The sequence below is a fragment of the Ranitomeya variabilis genome, chromosome 3 (assembly GCF_051348905.1).
Source record: "Ranitomeya variabilis isolate aRanVar5 chromosome 3, aRanVar5.hap1, whole genome shotgun sequence".
Lineage (NCBI taxonomy): Eukaryota > Metazoa > Chordata > Amphibia > Anura > Dendrobatidae > Ranitomeya > Ranitomeya variabilis.
This window is the reverse complement of record NC_135234.1, coordinates 302,912,874-302,934,435: the sequence shown is the minus strand read 5'-3', so window position 1 is coordinate 302,934,435 and position 21,562 is coordinate 302,912,874. Positions and strand designations below refer to the sequence as shown.

General features: G+C 44.5%; 2 protein-coding genes and 1 pseudogene across 10 annotated transcripts in view; 1 reads left to right on the top strand and 2 right to left on the bottom strand.

The window, feature by feature from the left end:
- EYA3 (EYA transcriptional coactivator and phosphatase 3) overlaps window positions 1–21,562 on the bottom strand; it is a 758,790-nt gene that overhangs the window by 389,917 nt on the left and 347,311 nt on the right. The window lies entirely within an intron of this gene.
- On the bottom strand, window positions 18,107–19,255 carry LOC143815883 (farnesyl pyrophosphate synthase-like). The gene is given in 2 exon segments (XM_077295611.1): window positions 18,107–18,625; window positions 18,628–19,255. Coding segments are annotated over 2 exon segments (828 nt in total). The 5' UTR covers window positions 19,235–19,255; the 3' UTR covers window positions 18,107–18,404.
- Window positions 19,267–20,425, top strand: LOC143815882 (farnesyl pyrophosphate synthase pseudogene; annotated as a pseudogene).

Here is a 21,562-nt window from a genome sequence, read left to right as displayed (position 1 = left end):
TCCTTTTGTTAGCTGTTGATCATCTAGAAGAATCCAATGCATTGGGACTACATAAACAGCTGCCAAAAGAATGTTATTTTGTAATAGTAGCTCCTCTCTCCGTTTCATTGATGTAGCAATGCCACTTGCAATTGACCCTCCTCTTTGGGACAGGCAAAACATCAGGTTCTTCCACTCCTTTAAGAAAATACCTAGAGTTAAGTCCTCTGCTTGTAATTTTTTAGTCACTGTAAATGGGTGCTCTAGCAATTTTTCCAGCTCAGTCACCTGATTCCACTGACTTTCGCTTAGCATCAGTTGAGGGTTAGCCATGTCTACAAGCAAGGTTTTCAGTTCAACCAAGCGCTGAATCATTAAGTAAGTACTGCCCCATCATGTGGCTTGATCAGTAATTGCCCCTTTCCATCACGTCTCTTGAAAATTGAGTCAACTTTAGGGGTTCTGGCAACAGTAGCCAATTTTCTCACCTTGCCAATCAGTGCAGCAGCATGTCCTTCTTGCAGACTGTCTCTTATAGCCAGCTGTAGCGTATACACAACACAGCGCATGTGATGAATGAAAGAACGTATTGACAGTTTCAACAAGATCATCTAAACTATCATGTTGCTGTTCATCTGAAGCAACTTCAGTTTGCTCCTTAGTTACAATACTGTGTTCCTCTATTTCAAACATGTCTGTGGACCCAGAATGTTCTTCTAGCTGCTGGTCACCATCATTACTCTTATTCATTAGCTTAATAGTACTTATCATATTTGAAGCATTGTCAGTTACGACAGAAAGAACTTGCTCTTTTTTAAGTTCATAGTCTTGCAGAACCTTTTCCACCAAGACCTGGAGAAACTCACTGGTGTGATGAGCTTTGGTGTCTTTTACTGCCAATGTCTTGGTAACTATTTCATTTTTGTCACAAACAAATCGGACATTGATGGCAAAATAGTTCACTCTGACGTGTGCAGGCATCCATTTTAAGAAACAGAAAGCATCCCTTTAGAGTTTTTTTAAGTTCTTTCTTTTGTTTAAAAGCTTCTTCGATTACTAATTTTCTAATACTCTATCTCTCCAGAGAAACACCAAGCTTGCGGGCCATTTCCCCATTCAGACACATAAAAGCTGGTCGTGAAAATAATAAAATAGGCACACTATCCTTTACAACAAGCTCTATGATCTGTTTTTTTAAATGTATCTACTATCATTGTCACAGTAACTTTGTCACTGACAAAATATCTTGCAACTGATGGCTGCAAAGTTCTCTGCTCCTTTGTTTGCCTGGAAGAGCTGGGCACTGATTCATTGGTTTGGATGCAGTCTTTCTCATCCACTGCTTTCAGTACTTCTGGATGAAAGTGTTATAGAAGGGTTAATAGTTTGCTTTTAAGTGCCTCTTGCCTTTAAGTGTTAGAATTACTAGAATCTGTTGACGCAGTAGTCTGATGGTCTCCTCTTCAAGGAGACTATACTTCTTATCATGTATGCTTTCAATAGTCAGCCACAACATGTTCTGGGTTATGGTAAATAAAGTATGACCCTGGGTGATGGTGGGGGCTACATGAGTTACATCCAAATGCATATGTTGTAAATGGTATAAAACATTGCCTTGGTTTTAATATATCAGATAAAAGTGACTTGCTCACAGGATGTGTGAGGTGTCTTTTTGTCTCCAAGCACGCTTGTAAAATGACGGGCATAACTACTTGATTTGGGTCTCACTGGTGATCTGTCAGCTGACATTGGGTCAGAACGAAAACAGCTACAACAGTTTTGGCGCCCAACGTGGGGCCATGGTAACCAGCCTTATTCGGAATCCGTATGTGGGAGCTTCCTGAGAGATTGGACATGCAAACACAAGCTGCAGCAAGGTGAAAAAGGTTATTCTTACAATCTGTTTTGCACCTGCAATCTCTCTTCTGGATCTGTCCATACCTCTGGGTAAAAGGCTGCCAACACGGTTCAAAGAATCCACATCACCAGTGAGTTTTGTGTTTTGCCTGTTTATGTCCGTATGAGAGTTGAATAATAGCGTAATAAGATGATAATTGTGATAATTGTTATCTGTGTTACTTGTCAATATCCTAATTGGTTGTGTATTAGAGTGTCTATGTGAACTACAGAGCTGGGATAGGCTCTGTGCAGTGTTGTTATTTTGGTAATCTTGGATTGGCAGTACATTATATGAAGCTGTATTTTATATAAGGCCGTGGTTTTTGTTGTTTGGCCTTAAAGTGCTTTCAGAGTGTCAGTGGACACTGCTGCAGTTTTATTTATATAGAGTTGTGTTAATTTCAAAGTGCAAAATAGGCAGGCTGTGTGAGCCTTGTATGTATGTGTGTCTATGTGTGTTTTGGCCGGACGCGGTCAGAATCAGCTTATTCAAGTTGTGCAGTGATTTGCCTGTATAGAGTCCCTTTAATTCCGAGAGGATGAATGTTTTATAGAGATTAAGTCTGAAAACTGCTGCATTCTGTTTCTGTGTGTGTGAGGCACCAAGCTCTTATCTCAGTGCTGTGTACCAGATGGGAGGAGGGAGTCGAACCCCTGCGCGACTTGTTTGTGATTTCTCATCTCTGTGCTGTGGGCCAGAGGAGGGGGGGCATGTAGCTGCATTCTAAGTTTCTCTGTCCTTGGTTTAGTACACGCTGAGAGATTAGTGTTTAAAGCAATAAGTACTGTATGTATTGAAGTAGAAGGGAATGTTGTAAGTTGAAGTTGGAAATTGAAAGTGAAAAAGAACTGTGCCTATTTTAGAGGAAAACTTGTAAGTGATTGAAAAGATTGGTAAAAGATTCACCTGCTTCAAGTTGAGTGATTGATATAGCAAATTGAGGATCAACAGAGGAGGTAGCCAACTGCACGGCTGATGTAGTATAGGTGGTGTAACCTGCTACAGTCAGTCTACGGCATTAGGTGGTGTAACCTTTCCGTCCATGGAGCTGTGCTAGCCAGCTGATTTATCGAGTGGTAGGTGGTGTAACCTGCTTGGTAAAATCCTTTAAGTCCACCGAGTGGTAAGTGGTGTAACCTGCTCGGTGTTGTTGAGCGGATAAGTTGAAGCCATGGGCAACTTATTCTGTGTGCAGTCAGGGCCCCCAATGGGATCCAAAAACCGCTGTATAGATTGGAAAAAGGAAGCAGTGAAAGATGTGAGAACCGAGATTGAAAAAGGCAAAAATGCCAGTGAGTGGATGTTTGGATGTTCAAAAAGGCACAAAGGAGGAGAATAGCAAGTGAATAAATGGCGTCTGAGAGAGTGCAGCAGGATGGAAGTAAGGTGTATTATGAATGTTTTGATGCTTAAAAGTCCGACTATGACTGACACATTACTGCTACCGTTATACCTTTGTATAACCAGAGACCCAGACAAGACAGATGGACTTGTAAACACTGTGGTCAGACAAACCCAGACTGGAAAAATACTTGTATGATCTGTGCTGCAACCCGACCTAAGAGAATTGCACTGAATCCTGTCCAGACAAGATCACATGTAGTGACATAAGAAGCTGACACAGGATTGTGGTTGGTGGATAGTGGGGACATTAACTTTTGGGAAGGAGCTGTAGACCAGCATGTCATGTCACCCCCAACCGGTCATCTAGTCACCCCCACCACCAGAGAACCAACCACATCACGTAGGGTAAAACAGATACAGGAGTATTATCCCTGGAGGCTCTCTGACTAGCTAGCTACACAAAAACAATTGGCTGACCCTGAGAACCAACCTTTCCCATTTTTCAGATAAAGACAATATGATGGACATATAAGTGCACCTGGGCAGGCCTAGGGAGTTAGTGAGCACAAAAGCAGGTGACGTACTAAGATGCAAATTAAGACTTTTACAGATGTGACAAAAGGAGAGAGTATAGAGATGTACTTTGGACGGTTACAGCTGAAATGGGAAAACATGGGGTACAGTCCAGTAAACCCACTTGATGTTAAAGTATTGGTAAATACATTCATTGACGGTATGACCAAAGACTTACGAGACGGCGTGTCATGTATGCTGGAGTACAAGGAAAACAGTTGAGACGCAGTAAGGGACCTAAGAACTTAGAAACAGTAAAGTGCTGGAATTGTGGAGAAAATGGACACTCAGATCAATCCTACACCTTCTTCACCTCCAGACTAGGAAACTGACAACCCAGTGACAAATGTGTGCCCTGTTTCTGTCCCCTCCGGACCTGGTCCTGCCTTGATGACCACCATACCAATGCCGGGAGGGAAAGAGACAGAATTCTTGATTGACACTGGGGCAGCCGGGACTGTGGTACACAAAGACTTGATAATGCCAGACATGATTACTGACGAGACTGTGAAATGCGTGAGTGTAGAGGGACAAGCGACTGAAGCCCTATGACTAAACAAATAAGACTAGAATCACGAGACAGCCAAGAGGTGCTTACAAACTTATTGTTAGTGACAATACCCCTATGAATTTGCTGGGAGCAGAGTTGAGTGCTGCCTAGGCCGCTACACAGTACTCTCCTGAGGGTATTACAGTCACAAGTCCCCTTTCATATAAACACTTGGTGCAGAGGGACTCCAGGGTCTTCCATGTGAACATTATACCACAGGTAAATCATGCCCAATTATAATTACACTTAATTCCATTCATTTGCCAGTTTAGTAGTTTTCTTGCACAAGATGGTATAGTTACTAAGTATTTCTAGGTTGTCTTCATATAATATATAGTTTTTAGCCATTCATTATATTGGCTCAAACCATAGTCACTGTTTGTTTGTCTTTTCCACTTCCTATACCTTATTGCAAGCAACTGGTATTGATAATTGGTATTTTTCAAATCCCTTCTTTTGTATTTGGAACTGTTAGTTATGGATTTATATGGGGCTGCTACCTTCTTAAAATAAGCTTGTTGTGCTCCCCCATTTTATGACTCAGTATCTTTTGTAATTATATATATTTTCATATATATAATTTTCTGTTGGTAACATTTTGTGAATCAAATTTAGGTTTCTTAAGAGGTACTCTACCCAATCAAATACGGGTATAAATAATATTTGGACATTAGTGTCTGATTTATATAAACACTTGTATAATATTTCAAAAATGGCGTATATGGCAAGATTCGTGAAAGTAACACCTGACACCAGAATGTCTGAGGACAGGAAAAAGAGTCAGGTACCAGACACCGTTTGGGCAAGGGGAAAATCTGCTGTGGGTCGGCTGCCCATTCCCCTTGTTATGATTAAATTAAAAGAAGGAACCACTCCTCTTTGGTTAAAGCAATACCCCTTGAGCCTAATCCAATCAATGGCCCTGAGCAAGGATATTAAAGAGTATGTTAAGGCAGTTCTGGTGCAAAGATCTTCCCCCTGCAACACACCTTTGTATCCCATTAAGAAGAAAAAGGACCCAAGGGTTCCCCTGACACAGAATAGTTCATTACTTACAGGCCATTAATGATGTTGCAGTGAGTGTGATCTCAATTGTCCCTAATACACACACCGTACGGTCACAAAATGTTTCAGTCATTAATTTGGCAAATGCATTCTTCTCTGTACCCCTGCACTCTGACTGTCAGGATCTTTTCTCTTTTACGCACGAAGGTAAACAATACTGTTGGACGGTCCTCCCACAAAGAGGGAAAGAACTCCCCAACCATCTATTCAACAGCGATGGCAGGGATTCTTGAGCAGTGGCAACCACCTCATCCACAGACTGTACTATTGCAGTACGTGGATGACCTCTTGCTCTGCTGCCCGGACCAGACTGCAGTTTCCTTGCTGTGTTTTTTGGCAGAGGGGTTGCAAGGTCTCACGTGACAAATTACAGTATTGCAAACAAAAGATGACATTTTTAGGGCATTGTATTGCTGAAGGTACAAGACACCTGACTAAAGACAGGAAACAGGCAATACAAAATCTCCCTTTACCCAGGTCACACCAGCATTTACGTATTTTCCTAGGTTTGGTGACCTACTGTAGGCCTTGGATAAGGTCTGCTTCACAAATGATGCAACCACTCTATGACAGGTTGTCATCAAACCCCTACAATCTCACTCAAGAAGCAATTGATTCCTTCTATTCTCTGAAGCTGCTCATTGTGTCAGCCCCAGCCTTAGGCATTCCAAACTATGATCAGCCATTTTTCTTATTTTGCAGGGAGGACATGCTACTGCAGTACTGACACAACAGCATGGAGACAAACAGAGACCAATAGCTTACTACTCAGCACAATTAGACCCAGTGATTAGAGGGTCTCCTACATGTGTCCGTGTTGTAAGAGCTGCTGTATTACAGCTAATGCCATACTCGTACAAGTTCAACCAAAACACCTGTCTATGGCTAGACAGATCAGACTTGAATGTGCTCTAATACTAATTTAATGAATAAGTCACCCTCAAAAGGTACAATGTTCTGAATCCAGCCACTCTTCTGCTTGTGGATTCAGAAAAGCGGGAATTGGTGACAGCATTAGAAAAAAAAAAAAAAGTACACTGGTACGTTGACATGACGCACAAACATGACTGCATAGGAACTGATGAGTATGTTTTACATATGTTCATGAAAAACCTGTTCCTAATGCATATTTTGAGGTTTTTACCTTTGTAGATGGCTCCAGATACCACCAGGATGGGCGATTCTACACTGGACATGCAGTAGTATCCTCGCATGAGGTAATCCAAGTTGAATCACTCCCTCCTCACATGTCGGTGCAGGAGGCAGAGTTGAGGCACTCACTGAGGCGTGTAGAGCTGCTGCAGGTAAAGTCGCTAATATTTATACAGATTCGAATTATGCATGGGGAATATCCCATGATTATCACCCTGTCTGGAGAAGCAGAACGTTTCTTACATCAGCCGGTAAGCCCATTAAAAATGCAGAGCTGGTGAAACAATTAGTGGAGGCATTGACGTTACCAGTCCAGGTTGGCATAGTCAAGGTAACAGCACACACGAACGGTGACTCTGTGGAGGTAGAGGGCAACAGAAGGGCGGACGAAGCTGCTAAAGTAGCAGCAAGGCAGCCTAGGGAGCAGTGGACGGTGTCGAAGAGTCAGCGTATTCCAGCCACACTGAGCCTAGATGTCCTGAAATCCCTCCAGCTGCCCAAACAGAGAAGGAACACGGGGGAGAATGGGAGCTGAGCTGAACTCAAAAGGAGTTTTGGGAGAATAAGGAGAAATTGTATATACCAAGGTCCCTCTTCCTAATAATGGCGCAAGCAACACCTGGCCCCACTCACACCTCAAAATGTCACATGTGTCTATGGTAGATGCCTTCCGGATCGCTCCTGGTTTCAGTTACGCAGCAGCAAAGCTCGTACGGTCATGCCTCATCTGTGCACAGCACAACCCTGGTAAAACAGTAAAAATCAATAAGAAAGCGACACCCAGGCCTCTCTACCCGTTTCAAAGACTGCAGACTGACTACATACAGCTACCCAAGGTAGGAGTGTGTGAAAAATGTCCTAGAATGTGTAGATCTCTTCTCTGGTTGGCTGGAAGCCTATCTGGTAAAATGTGCAAATGCTAAAGCGACTGCAGACAAACTGATGAAAGAACTGGTCTGCAGGTATGGTGTCCCAGAAACCACAGAGAGCGATAGGGGTACACACGTCACGGGAGAAATATTGAGGGAAGTCATGCAGGCCCTGGGAGTACAGCAAGCATATCATGCACCATATAGACAACAAAGTAGTGGGAAAGTGGAGAGACTAAAATGGGACACTTAAACTGAAAATTCAGAGGCCATGGCAGACACAGGAAAGAGCGGGGTAGAGTGCTTGTCTCTTGCACTCTTTCTAGTCAGACACACTCCAAATAGAAAGACAGGCTTGTCCCCTTTTGAAGTCCTGTTTAGTAGTTTGCCAGAGACTGGTCTGTACTTCTCACAGGTGCTATAAATGCAACACGATGCTATAACAGCCCATGTCCAGGTCTTGCAGAAAAGACTTAATGTGGTGCATAAACATGTGTTTTCATCCATTCCAGATCTTAATGCCAGTACAGACGCACATCTGCTGATTCCAGGTGATTGGGTGGTCATACACAGACACGTGAGAAGGAGCCTATATCCACGGTTTGACGGCCCGTTGTAAAGTCCAGCTGACCACATTCACTTGAGGGAACGCCCACCTGGAGCCATGCCAGTCACTGCAAAAAGATCTTTTCACTAGCAGAAAGACTGTTGTTCTAATCACCTTGCTGGCAGTGGTAGGATGTTTGCACCTTACAGAGACACTGAATACACTTAAATGTCGACAAGGACAAAAACTGCTGGACTGTTGGATCTGTACACACAGCCCAGTATCTGCAAGGACTATGCTGTACTTTGCCATACCCCAGGAGCCAAGGAGGGTATTAACACCACACTGCATACACAATGAGACTTGGACTCAGATTTTCTTGGTTCCTTAAGGTTCTTAATAAGACTAATACAATATAGAGACTTTTTATATCCAGCCAATTGGCTTAGCGGCCTAGAGGGAGGGATTATTTTTGACTTGACAGACTTGTATGCAAATTTTCTTGCTTTGCTTATTGTTTTATGTAACCGTAAAAGCGCTAATATATGTATTACCTAAGGCTGAACCTTCTGTAGTATATCATAGGCCCCGTATGGCCACTGCTGACGGTGGAGGTGAGTGTCCACACTGAGGGTGGATGGGCGAAGCAGGTAGAAAGCCCACTTGTGGGTACTAGACCCATGAGACAGTAGCTCCTTTGTGGACATCAGCTGACCCCGTAGCAAAGGTTATACCATTTACAAAAGGGGGAAATTGTTATAGAAGGGTTAATAGTTTGCTTTTAAGTGCATCTTGCCTTTAAGTGTTAGAATTACTAGAATCTGTTGATGCAGTAGTCTGATGGTCTCCTCTTCAAGGAGACTATACTTCTTATCATGTATGCTTTCAATAGTCAGCCACAACATGTTCTGGGTTATGGTAAATAAAGTATGACCCTGGGTGATGGTGGGGGCTACATGAGTTACATCCAAATGCATATGTTGTAAATGGTATAAAACATTGCCTTGGTATATCAGATAAAGGTGACTTGCTCACAGGATATGTGTGAGGTGTCTTTTTGTCTCCAAGCGCGCTTGTAAAATGACGGGCGTAACTACTTGATTTGGGTCTCACTGGTGATCTGTCAGCTGACATTGGGTCAGAACGAAAACAGCTACGACAGTTTTGGCGCTGTAAATGTCTCTTTAGATTAGAAGCTCTGGTAGGAGCATTTTTATCTTTGCCTGAATATGTACTGATCTTGGCTTCACAGCATTTGTTTTCGTCTGGATCATTTGTCATACACTGACAGACATATTGTTTTCTATCTTGAGTGATGGTGAAATGTTCAAATACAGCTGATTTAATGTGACGCTTTTTGACATTCTCAGGTTTTTAATTCTTCATTCACAATCCAAATGACAATTGTTTTTCCTAAAAACAATTGTACAAAATTATTGCCAGGTCGTACAACTGATATAGTGGTCAGTAATACTGTTATTCCTCATGTACTCACAGTTAACTACTGCAAAGTTTGTTGAAAGGATAATACTTCTAAAGGTACCTTCACACTAAACGATATCGCTAGCGATCCGTGACGTTGCAGCGACCTGGCTAGCGATATCGTTGTGTTTGACACGCAGCAGCGATCAGGATCCCGCTGTGAGATCGCTGGTCGTTGCTGAAAGTCCAGAACTTTATTTCGTCGCTGGATCTCCCACTGACATCGCTGGATCGGTGTGTGTGACACCGATCCAGCGATGTCTTCACTGGTAACCAGGGTAAACATCGGGTTACTAAGCGCAGGGCCGCGCTTAGTAACCCGATGTTTACCCTGGTTACCATTGTAAAAGTAAAAAAAAAAAAACACATACTCACATTCCGGTGCCCGGCGTCCGCTTCCCTGCACTCCTCCTGCATCCTGTGTAAGTGCCGGCCGTAAAGCAGAGCGGTGACGTCACCGCTCTGCTCTGTGGGAGATGCCTCAGATGTTCGGCGCTGACACAGGATGCAGGAGGAGTGCAGGGAAGCGGACGCCGGGCACCGGAATGTGAGTATGTGTTTTTTTTTTACTTTTACAATGGTAACCAGGGTAAACATCGGGTTACTAAGTGTGGCCCTGCGCTTAGTAACCCGATGTTTACCCTGGTTACCAGGGGACTTCGGCATCGTTGGTCGCTGGAGAGCCGTCTGTGTGACAGCTCTCCAGCGACCACACAACGACTAAACAGCGACGCTGCAGCGATCGGCATCGTTGTCTGTATCGCTGCAGCGTCGCTTAGTGTGAAGGTACCTTTACAGTCTTCCTCTTCTGAGTAGCAGCTGTGAGATGTTTGGAAGAGGCACACCTAGTAAACATCTAGTCTAGAGGAGGAGCTTTACTACTAAGAATTTGCAACACATTTTCACTTTCAGTTTCATACATTGTAAGTAGGGTGGTTGGGGCAGCATGAGGTTAACCAAGTATAAGATTAGATAAGGGCAGTGGAGAACAGTGACACACAAGAAGTAAGAAATGTCTCTATCTCCAGCAGAACTGCTTATCACTGTTGTTCATAGTTTGATAGAACATATATATTTGAGTAACATTTATAAAATTCATATGAAAGTTCAATTATGAAATATTAATACATTTTTGTTAAAGCTGGAGTCGGAGTCGGTACATTTCTACCGACTCCAACCAAAACTAACTCCGACTCCACAGCCCTGAGTATAACGCCTCCCCCCTTTTTATGGCCTTTGTTTAAATGTGAACATGTGTTCTGGCTCCACACACCCACATTCTCTCACAGCTGAGCAGTGTTAATCCCAGATATATTCAGACCCAGGAGTCTGATCCTTGTATTTTTCAAATTCCATCTTTCAAATTACAGATTTCTAATTACAATACTTTGAATTAGACTTGAATTAGACTGGAATTTGACTGTAAAGTAACGGAATAACAAACCACTACCATGTTTCGGTTTCTTTTCTCTTTCACACCTATACTACTCTATTTTTCCCTACCTCCTGTAATCCCCCTACCTAGTAAGGAACTAGTAATTTCACCCTCCATCCTCTCCAGCCATCTCACCGCCTCCTCACAGCTTTTCCTCCACATACAATCCTTTTTCACCAGACACACATGGCCGCATTATGTCCTATCCTGCTCCCACCTTCTAACGCTCTCTCTGCTGCTCCTCATTGCTGGTGACTACTGAAGAGCGAGTATACTCGTTGCTTGTTTTTTCCCCAAGCACACTCGGGCGGTCTCCGAGTATTTGCGACTGCTCGGAGATTTTGTTTTCCTCGCAGCAGCTGCATGATTTGTGACTGTTAGACAGTTTGATTACATGTGGTGATTCCCTAGCAACCAGGCAACCCCCACATGTACTAAGGCTGGCTAAAAGCTGTAAATCATGCAGCTGAGTCAATAAAAATAATCTCCGAGCAGTCACAAATATTGGCAGACCACTCGAGCAACGAGTATACTCGCTCATCACTACTGGTGACGTATCCCCAAATCATGGACCTCCGCAAAACATCCCCACATTCATTTCTAACTCCCTGCCACAGTCCTCTACATGTTTTCCATTCCCCCGGTCCCCCTTCCTGGAGCACTATGGAACGCAAGCTCAATCTGCAACAAATTGCCATTTATCCATGACCTCTTCATCACCAACATACTCTCCTTATAATAATAATCTTTATTTTTTAATAATCTTTATTCTTTCTCCTTCCTCTGCTTCACTGAAACCTGGTTCCTCCCCCCCCCCCCTCCCTCTGACTCAGCCTATCCAGCTGCACTTTGCTGTGGCGGATTCCACCTCTCTCACACCCCTAGACCCAGCACCAAATGTGGTGGAGGAGTTGGCTTGCTCCTGTCCAACACCTGCTCCTTTACTCCAATCCCGCTACCACCCTCCGCTACTCTTCCTTCATTTGAGGTGCACTCCGTCTACATCTATTCCCCCTCCAACCTCCAGCTGGCTATCATCTACCGCCCCCCAGAACTAGCCATCTCCATCTTTCTCGACCACTTCACCACCTGGATACTTCATTTCCTCTCTGCTGACATCCCCACTATCATCTTCAATATCTCCATTGACACTTCCACCTCTGCTGCCTCTAAACTTTTATCGCTCACTGCCTCCTTCGGCCTCATTCAATGGTCTTCTTCGGCCACTCACAAAGATGGTCACACACTAGACCTTATCTTTTCGTACTTCTGTTCCCTTACTAATCTCAGTAACTCACCCCTCCCCCTGTGTGACCACAACCTACTGACATACTCTTCCCTTTCCTTGTGTGCAATTCCCACTCCACAAACTCACTCACCCTCGCAGAAATCTCAAACACCTCAATTTACAATCACTGAGTCTCTTTTCCCTCTTACAGACATAGCTTCCCTTCATGACACAGATGCTGCTGCCAATTTTTATAACACCACAATAACAGCGACACTCGATTCGGCTGCCCCCCTCATGCATAGCAAAACTCATACAATCAGACAGCCCTGGTTGACCAGCCAGACCTGACGGGCTTCCGGGGTCGCTGAGCGGAGATGGAAGAGATCCAACTCTGCCGAGCATTTCATTGCATACAAACAGTCACTCACCAGCTTCAAGTGCATGCTCACTGCCGCAAAACAAACTTACTTCTCATCTCTCATATCCTTCCTCTCTCACAACCCTAAACAGCTTTTCAACTCGCTACTCTGTCCCCCAGCACCTCCTCCCTCCCCTCATTTCTGCTGAAGACATTGCCTCTTTCTTTAAACAGAAGATCGATACGATCAGAGAAAGCTTTGGCCCACAGCGCCCAAAGCCCCTCTTAGCTGCTCAACCCTGTTCATCCAAAACCAGCTTTCTCCACCATGACAGAAGATCAGCTCACCACCCTCCTGTCAATATCACACTTCACCACTTGCACGCTTGATCCGCTCCCATCCCACCTCTTCCCTAACCTCACCACAGTCTTCATCCCAACCCTAACACACCTCTTCAACCTCTCACTCACATCTGGTGTCTTCCCTTCATTCTTCAAACATGCCAAGGATCACATCCATCCTCAAAAAGCCCTCCCTTGACCCATCCTCTATGTCTAGCTATAGCCCAATATCTCTTCTCCCTTTCGGCTCAAAACTACTGGAACAGGATGTCCACCTTGAACTGCCCTCCCACCTCTCCTCCTGCTCCCTCTTTGACCGGTTACAATCTGGCTTCCGACCCCATCACTCAACTGAAAATGCCCTAACTAAAGTCACCAATGACCTACTAACTGCCAAGAGCAAGAGACACTACTCTACAGTAGTAGATTAATGTACATTAATGAGAAAAAATGAACTTTTTTGAAGTTGGAACTGAAACTGCCCTAACTAAAGTCACCAATGACCTATTAGCCGCCAAAGTCAAACTACACTACTCTGTCCTCCTACTGGACCTGTCTTCTGCTTTTGACACTGTGGACCATTCACTCGTTACAGATTCTCTCATCTCTTGGCACCACAGATTTGGCCTTATCCTGGATCTTGTCATGTCTAACAGACCGAACATTCAGTGTCTCTCACACCACCTCCTCACCTCGCCCCCATCTGTCGGTGTTCCTCAAGTCTCAGTTCTAGGACCACTACTCTTCTCCATCTACACCTTCGGCCTGGGACAGCTCATAATCCCACGGTTTGCAGTATCATCTCTACGTCAATGACATGGAGATCTACCTATCCGGACCTGACCTCAACTCCTTACTCACCAAAATCCCACACTGTCTGTCATCTCGGCCTTCTTTTCTGCACGCTTCCTAAAACTGAACATGGGGAAAGATGATGAATTCTCTTTTGTCCATCTCACTCTACCCCTCCATCAGACCCATCCATCAATGTCAATGGCTGCTTACTTTCCCCAGTCCCGCATGCTTGGTGCCTTAGGCTGACCCTCGACTCTTGCCTCTCGTTCAAGCCACATATCCAAGCCCTTGCCTCCTCCTGCCATCTCAAACTCAAAAATATTTCCCGGATCTGCGTATTCCTTGACCACGATACCATAAAAACACTAGTGCACGCCCTTATCTCCCACCTTGACTACTGCAACCGCCTCCTCTCTGGCCTCCCCTCTAGCACCACTCTAATCCATCCTACACTCTGCTGCCTGACTAATCTACCTGTCTCCCCACCATTCCCCAGCCTCTCCCTTACGCCAAGCCCTTCACTGGCTTCCTATTGTCCAGAGACAACAGTTCAAAGCCCTTACTATGACATACAAAGCCATCCACAACTAGTCTCCTCTATACATCTGTGACATGGTCTTCCGGTACTTACCTACATGCAACCTTCGATCCCCACAAGTTCTCCTTCTCTACTCCTCTTATCTCTTCTTCCCACAACCGCATCCAAGACTTCCCCATACTCGGGAACTCTCTACCCCAACACATCAGACTCTCGCCTACCATAGAATCCTTCAAAAAGAACCTGAAGACTCACCTCTGCCGACAAGCCTACAGCATGCGGTGATGCTCAACCAACTGAACGGTAGTACAACCAGCTCTACCCTCTCCTAGTCTATCCTCACCCATCCCCTGCAGACTATGAGCCCTCGCGTGCAGGGTCCTACCTCCTTCTGTACCTGTTAGTGCCTTGTTTTTTGCTCATGTTTATTGTATTTGTCCCCTTTTTCCACATGTAAAGCGCCATGGAATAAATGGCACTATAAAAAAATGTATAAAAATATTATTATTACGTAACATTTCCCACATGTCTACTTTACATCAGCACAATTTTGGAACCAATTTTTTTTTTTAAGTTATAAGCGTTAGGTTAAACAGCGATTTCACATTTTTACACCACCATTTTTTTTTTTCGAACCACCTCACATTTGAAGTGACTTTGAGGGTTCGATATGATATAAGATACCCAAAAGTGACACCATTCTAAAAACTGCACCCCTCAAGGTGCTCAAAACCACATTCAAGATGTTTATTAACCCTTCAGGTGCTTCACAGGAATTTTTGTAATGTTCAAAAAAATTAATATTTAACTTTTTTCACAAAAAATTTACCTCACATACAAATTTTTATCATTTTCCCAAGGGTAACAGGAGAAATTGGACTTCATAAGTTGTTGTTGCACTATGTCCTGAGTACGCTTATACCCATATGTGCAGGTAAACCACTGTTTGGGAACATGGCAGAGCTCGGAAGGGAAGGAGCGCCATTTAACTTTTCAATACAAAATTGGCTGGAATTGTGATTGGGTACCATGTCGTGTTTTGAGAGCCCCTGATGTGCCTAAACAGTGGAAACCCCCCACAAGTTACACCATTTTGGTAACTAGACCCCCCCCCCCCAAGGAATTTATCTAGATGTGTGTTGAGCACTTTGAACCCCCATGTGCTTCACAGTAGTTTATAACATACAACAGTAAAAAGAAAAATAATAATTTAAACCATAGAAATGATTTTTTCGCCCCCAATTTTTTATTTTCCCAAGGGTAACAGGAGAAATTGGACCCCAAAAGTTGTTGTGCAATTTTTCTTGAGTACGCCGTTACCCCATATGTAGTGGAATACTACTTTTGGGGCACAGTTTATAGCTCAAAAGGGAAGAGGTGCCATATTGGAGTTCAGATTTTACAGGAATGGTTTGAGGGTGCAATGTCACATTGGCGGAACCCGAGGTGCCAGAAAAACAGAAACCCCCTATATGTGAACTCATTTTACAAACTACACTCCCCAATGAATTCATCTAGGGGTGCAGTGATTATATTAACACCACATGTACCTCACAGAATTTTATACCACTGCGCGGTGAAGAATGAATAAGTTACATTTCTACCATTAAAATGTTGTTTTACCCCAAGTTTTAATTTTTCTGAGGGCTAATAGGACATTTTTTTTCAACAAACTGAGGTCCATTTTTTCTTAATGAGCTAATACCTTACATGTAATTGGGAAATATTTTTCAGGCACAGTGCAAAGCTCAGAAGGCAAGGAGCACCAGATTTTACTGTTAACCCCTTTACCCCCAAGGGTGGTTTGCACGTTAATGACCGGGCCAATTTTTACAATTCTGACCACTGTCCCTTTATGAGGTTATAACTCTGGAATACTATAATGGATCCCGGGGAGTCTAACAATGTTTTCTCGTGACATATTGTACTTCATAATAGTGATAAAATTTCTTCGATATAACTTGCGTTTATTTGTATAAGAAAACGGAAATTTGGAGAAAATTTCGCAATTTAAACATTTTGAATTTTTATTCTGTTAAACCAGAGTGTTATGTGACACAAAATAGTTAATAAATAACATTTCCCAAATGTCTACTTTACATCAGGACAATTTTGGAAACGATTTTTTTTTGCTAGGAAGTTATAACGGTTAAGTTTGACCAGCGATTTCTCATTTTTACAACAAAATTTACAAAACCATTATTTTTAGGGACCACCTCACATTTAAAGTCACTTTGAGGGGTCTATATGGCAGAAAATAACCAAAATTGACACCATTCTGAAAACTGCACCCCTCAAAATACTCAAAACCACATTCAAGAAGTTTCCTGCAGCGGTGCTCCAGGTGCGCCGAACGTCTGTGGAGAAAATCTAATCTACCTGAAGATTTCATCCATTATAAGTTCATGCTAAAAACATACAACTCTGCCCTTCACCTCTCCAAACAAACCTATTTCAACACCCTGATCACCTCACTGTCAAATAACCCTAAACGTCTCTGACACTTTCCAGTCCCTACTCAACCCAAGAGAGTAGGCCCCAACCACGGATCTCCTCGCTGACGATCTGGCCAATTACTTCAAAGAAAAAATTGACCACATTCGACAGGAAATCTCCCAATCTCTTCATACCATGCACTGTCCTCCCTCCCCCACTGCATCTAGTTCACTCTCTGACTTTGAACCAGTTACAGAAGAAGTAGTCGGGCTTCTTGCATCTTCTCGCCCAACCACTTGCACCAGTGACCCCATTCCATCACATCTCCTCCAGTCCCTTTCCCCAGCTGTCACCTCTCACCTAACAAAAATATTCAACCTTTCTCTCACTTCCGGTATTTTCCCCTCCTCATTCAACAAATGAGCATTTTCATTGCTTTAAAACATATCAAATGTTTAGAAATTCTACTGTGCCTAATAAATTGGAACAGTGCAGTTTGAGTTTTTATTCATTCTGGAGATTATACTGTTATCATTGGGAGGTTTCTTCAATAAAATTCGATGTATACTCTAACGGGTGATGACTTTTATTAGACTGACTCATTTGCACCGACCATTTAGGAAAATCTGAGAAAAATGTAATTTGCATAATAATTTGGAACATGGTGTATATGTGATTGTGGCACGAGTGACTACTTCTGGTCTCAGTATATGTGATTGTTGGCACTAGGGACAACTTCTGGCCTCAGAATGTGTGATCAGTGGCACTGGTGAGGACTTATGGGCACAGTTTATGTGATTGGTGTCTCTAATGACAAGTTTCTGGGCTTGGTATATGTGATCGGCTTTAGTGAGGACTTCTAGGCTCAGTACATGTGATCGGTGGCATTAGTGATGACTTATGTGCTCAATATATGTGATCGGTGGCTCTAGTGACAACTTCTAGTCTCAGTATATGTAATCGATGGCACTAGTGACTACTTCTGGACTTATGTGATCGGTGGCACTAGTGACGAATTCTACCTCTGTATGTGTGATCAGTGGCACTAGTGATGACTTCTGGTCTCCGTATATGTGATCGGTGGCTCTAGTGACAACTTCTAGGTTTAGTATATGTGATTTTGGCACTCGTGACATCTGGGCTCACTATATGTGATCAGTGGCACTAGTGACGACTTCTGGGCTCAGGATATGTGATCGGTGGCACTAGTGAAGACTTCTAGGCTTAGTATATGTGATCAGTGGCACTAGTCACGACTTCTGGTCTCATATGTGATCGGTGGCACTAGTGACGACTTTTGCATTCAGTAAAATTGATCGGTAGCAGTAATGACGACTTTTAGGCTCAGTATATGTGATTGGTCGCACTAGTGATGCCTTCTGGAATCAATATAAGTGATCGGTGGCTCTAGTGACAACTTCTGGTCTCAGTATATTTAATTGCTGGCAATAGCGATGACTTCTAGGCTCAGTATATGTGATCGTTGGCTCTTAGCCCCAGTGCGGGTTGATGAACGTTGCAGAAGACGTGGACTCATACTTCTTGTAGACAACCTATGTCTTTTATTTCCTCATTCACATCTAACCAAGCAGGAGTCGCGACTACAACCATTTACAGACGTGGTCTTCACTGCTGTGGGTTCTCCAAACACCCATTCCAAGCCTCCCAGAATATCAAGGTATAACGCTGATACAGAGATATGATGCGGGCACAGCCTCCCTCCCCTGAACTCAGCAATTTTAGAGGGTATCACAAAGAACCTGCCAGAGAAGCCCCTCTGGGTGGGGGGTTATATACAGTTTATGACGTCACTTCTGCCTTTTGTAGATTTTATGTGCCAGCCCCAGGAAAATCTCTTTGGACAGACCATTGGCATGCTGAGAGATGAGGGTCTGCAGTCTCTGGTAACTGTCCTCCTCGTATTTCATGTAGGCCTCCGAGAGGTCTAGCTCCTCATACAATTGCTTCACTTGCTCCACCTTCTCTGTGTCATCCTGCCCATAGTTCTCCTGGAGAACGTCCCGCTGTTTGGGGTCACTCTCTTCAGGGCCTCCACCACCAGCCAGCTGCACTTGTTGTCCTGGATGTCGGTCCCGATCTTCCCTGTGATACTCGGGTCCCCGTAACAGTCCAGATAATCGTCCTGTATCTGGAAGAACTCGCCCATTTCCAGCAGGATAGTTTTGGCGTTCTGGTGATCGTCCTCGCTGTCTATCCCGGCCATATACATAGCGGCAGCCACCGGGAGGTAGAAGGAGTAGAAGGCCGTCTTGTACTTCACGATGGACTTATACCTACACTCTGTGTACCGATCCAAATCAACCTTCCCCGGCTGAGCTGTGATCAGGTCCAGCGCCTGCCCTAGCTCCGTCTGATAGGAGGTCTCCAGAAAAAGCTCCAGCAGGCTGAGGTAATATGGCTGCCGTCGGCAGTGCTTCTTCAGGACACGGTATATGGAGGCCTCCAGTAGGAAGGAATCATTGATGGCGTCCAGTCCAATGCCGGCCCTCCTGAACCAGCATGGCTGCCCACGACGGGTCACAGAGTTATCCATAATGTCATCAGCAACCAGGAAGAAAGCCTGGAGCAGCTCCACACACCAGCCCACCGCCAGTGCCCTCTGGATATTCTCGTCCATCTGCAGTTTGGGACCCACCAACTGCAGCTTCTTTGATCAGATTGTGCAGGATCTGACTGCAGAGGATTGGGGTCACCCTGAGATTGGCGATGCGGTTGCGCTTGCGGCAGGTACTGGAGTATAACGCTGCTGGGGGTAAGTGTAATCGTGGGATGACCGTCCTGGCCTCGTATCGGGAGTTGGTGGGTCCCAAACTGCAGATGGACGAGAATATCCAGAGGGCATTGGCGGTGGGCTGGTGTGTGGAGCTGCTCCAGGCTTTCTTCCTGGTTGCTGATGACATTATGGATAACTCTGTGACCCGTCGTGGGCAGCCATGCTGGTTCAGGAGGGCCGGCATTGGACTGGACGCCATCAATGATTCCTTCCTACTGGAGGCCTCCATATACCGTGTCCTGAAGAAGCACTGCCGACGGCAGCCATATTACCTCAGCCTGCTGGAGCTTTTTCTGGAGACCTCCTATCAGACGGAGCTAGGGCAGGCGCTGGACCTGATCACAGCTCAGCCGGGGAAGGTTGATTTGGATCGGTACACAGAGTGTAGGTATAAGTCCATCGTGAAGTACAAGACGGCCTTCTACTCCTTCTACCTCCCGGTGGCTGCCGCTATGTATATGGCCGGGATAGACAGCGAGGACGATCACCAGAACGCCAAAACTATCCTGCTGGAAATGGGCGAGTTCTTCCAGATACAGGACGATTATCTGGACTGTTACGGGGACCCGAGTATCACAGGGAAGATCGGGACCGACATCCAGGACAACAAGTGCAGCTGGCTGGTGGTGGAGGCCCTGAAGAGAGTGACCCCCGAACAGCGGGACGTTCTCCAGGAGAACTATGGGCAGGATGACACAGAGAAGGTGGAGCAAGTGAAGCAATTGTATGAGGAGCTAGACCTCTCGGAGGCCTACATGAAATACGAGGAGGACAGTTACCAGAGACTGCAGACCCTCATCTCTCAGCATGCCAATGGTCTGTCCAAAGAGATTTTCCTGGGGCTGGCACGTAAAATCTACAAAAGGCAGAAGTGACGTCATAAACTGTATATAACCCCCCACCCAGAGGGGCTTCTCTGGCAGGTTCTTTGTGATACCCTCTAAAATTGCTGAGTTCAGGGGAGGGAGGCTGTGCCCGCATCATATCTCTGTATCAGCGTTATACCTTGATATTCTGGGAGGCTTGGAATGGGTGTTTGGAGAACTCACAGCAGTGAAGACCACATCTGTAAATGGTTGTTGTCGCGACTCCTGCTTGGTTAGATGTGAATGAGGAAATAAAAGACATAGGTTGTCTACAAGAAGTATGAGTCCACGTCTTCTGCAACGTTCATCAACCCGCACTGGGGCTAAGAGCCAACGATCACATATACTGAGCCTAGAAGTCATCGCTATTGCCAGCAATTAAATATACTGAGACCAGAAGTTGTCACTAGAGCCATCGATCACTTATATTGATTCCAGAAGGCATCACTAGTGCGACCAATCACATATACCGAGCCTAAAAGTTGTCATTACTGCTACCGATCAATTTTACTGAATGCAAAAGTCGTCACTAGTGCCACCGATCACATATGAGACCAGAAGTCGTGACTAGTGCCACTGATCACATATACTAAGCCTAGAAGTCTTCACTAGTGCCACCGATCACATATCCTGAGCCCAGAAGTCGTCACTAGTGCCACTGATCACATATAGTGAGCCCAGATGTCACGAGTGCCAAAATCATATACTAAACCTAGAAGTTGTCACTAGAGCCACCGATCACATATACGGAGACCAGAAGTCATCACTAGTGCCACTGATCACACATACAGAGGTAGAATTCGTCACTAGTGCCACCGATCACATAAGTCCAGAAGTAGTCACTAGTGCCATCGATTACATATACTGAGACTAGAAGTTGTCACTAGAGCCACCGATCACATATATTGAGCACAGAAGTCATCACTAATGCCACCGATCACATGTACTGAGCCTAGAAGTCCTCACTAAAGCCGATCACATATACCAAGCCCAGAAACTTGTCATTAGAGACACCAATCACAAACTGTGCCCATAAGTCCTCACCAGTGCCACTGATCACACATTCTGAGGCCAGAAGTTGTCCCTAGTGCCAACAATCACATATACTGAGACCAGAAGTAGTCACTCGTGCCACAATCACATATACACCATGTTCCAAATTATTATGCAAATTACATTTTTCTCAGATTTTCCTAAATGGTCGGTGCAAATGAGTCAGTCTAATAAAAGTCATCACCCGTTAGAGTATACATTGAATTTTATTGAAGAAACCTCCCAATGATAACAGTATAATCTCCAGAATGAA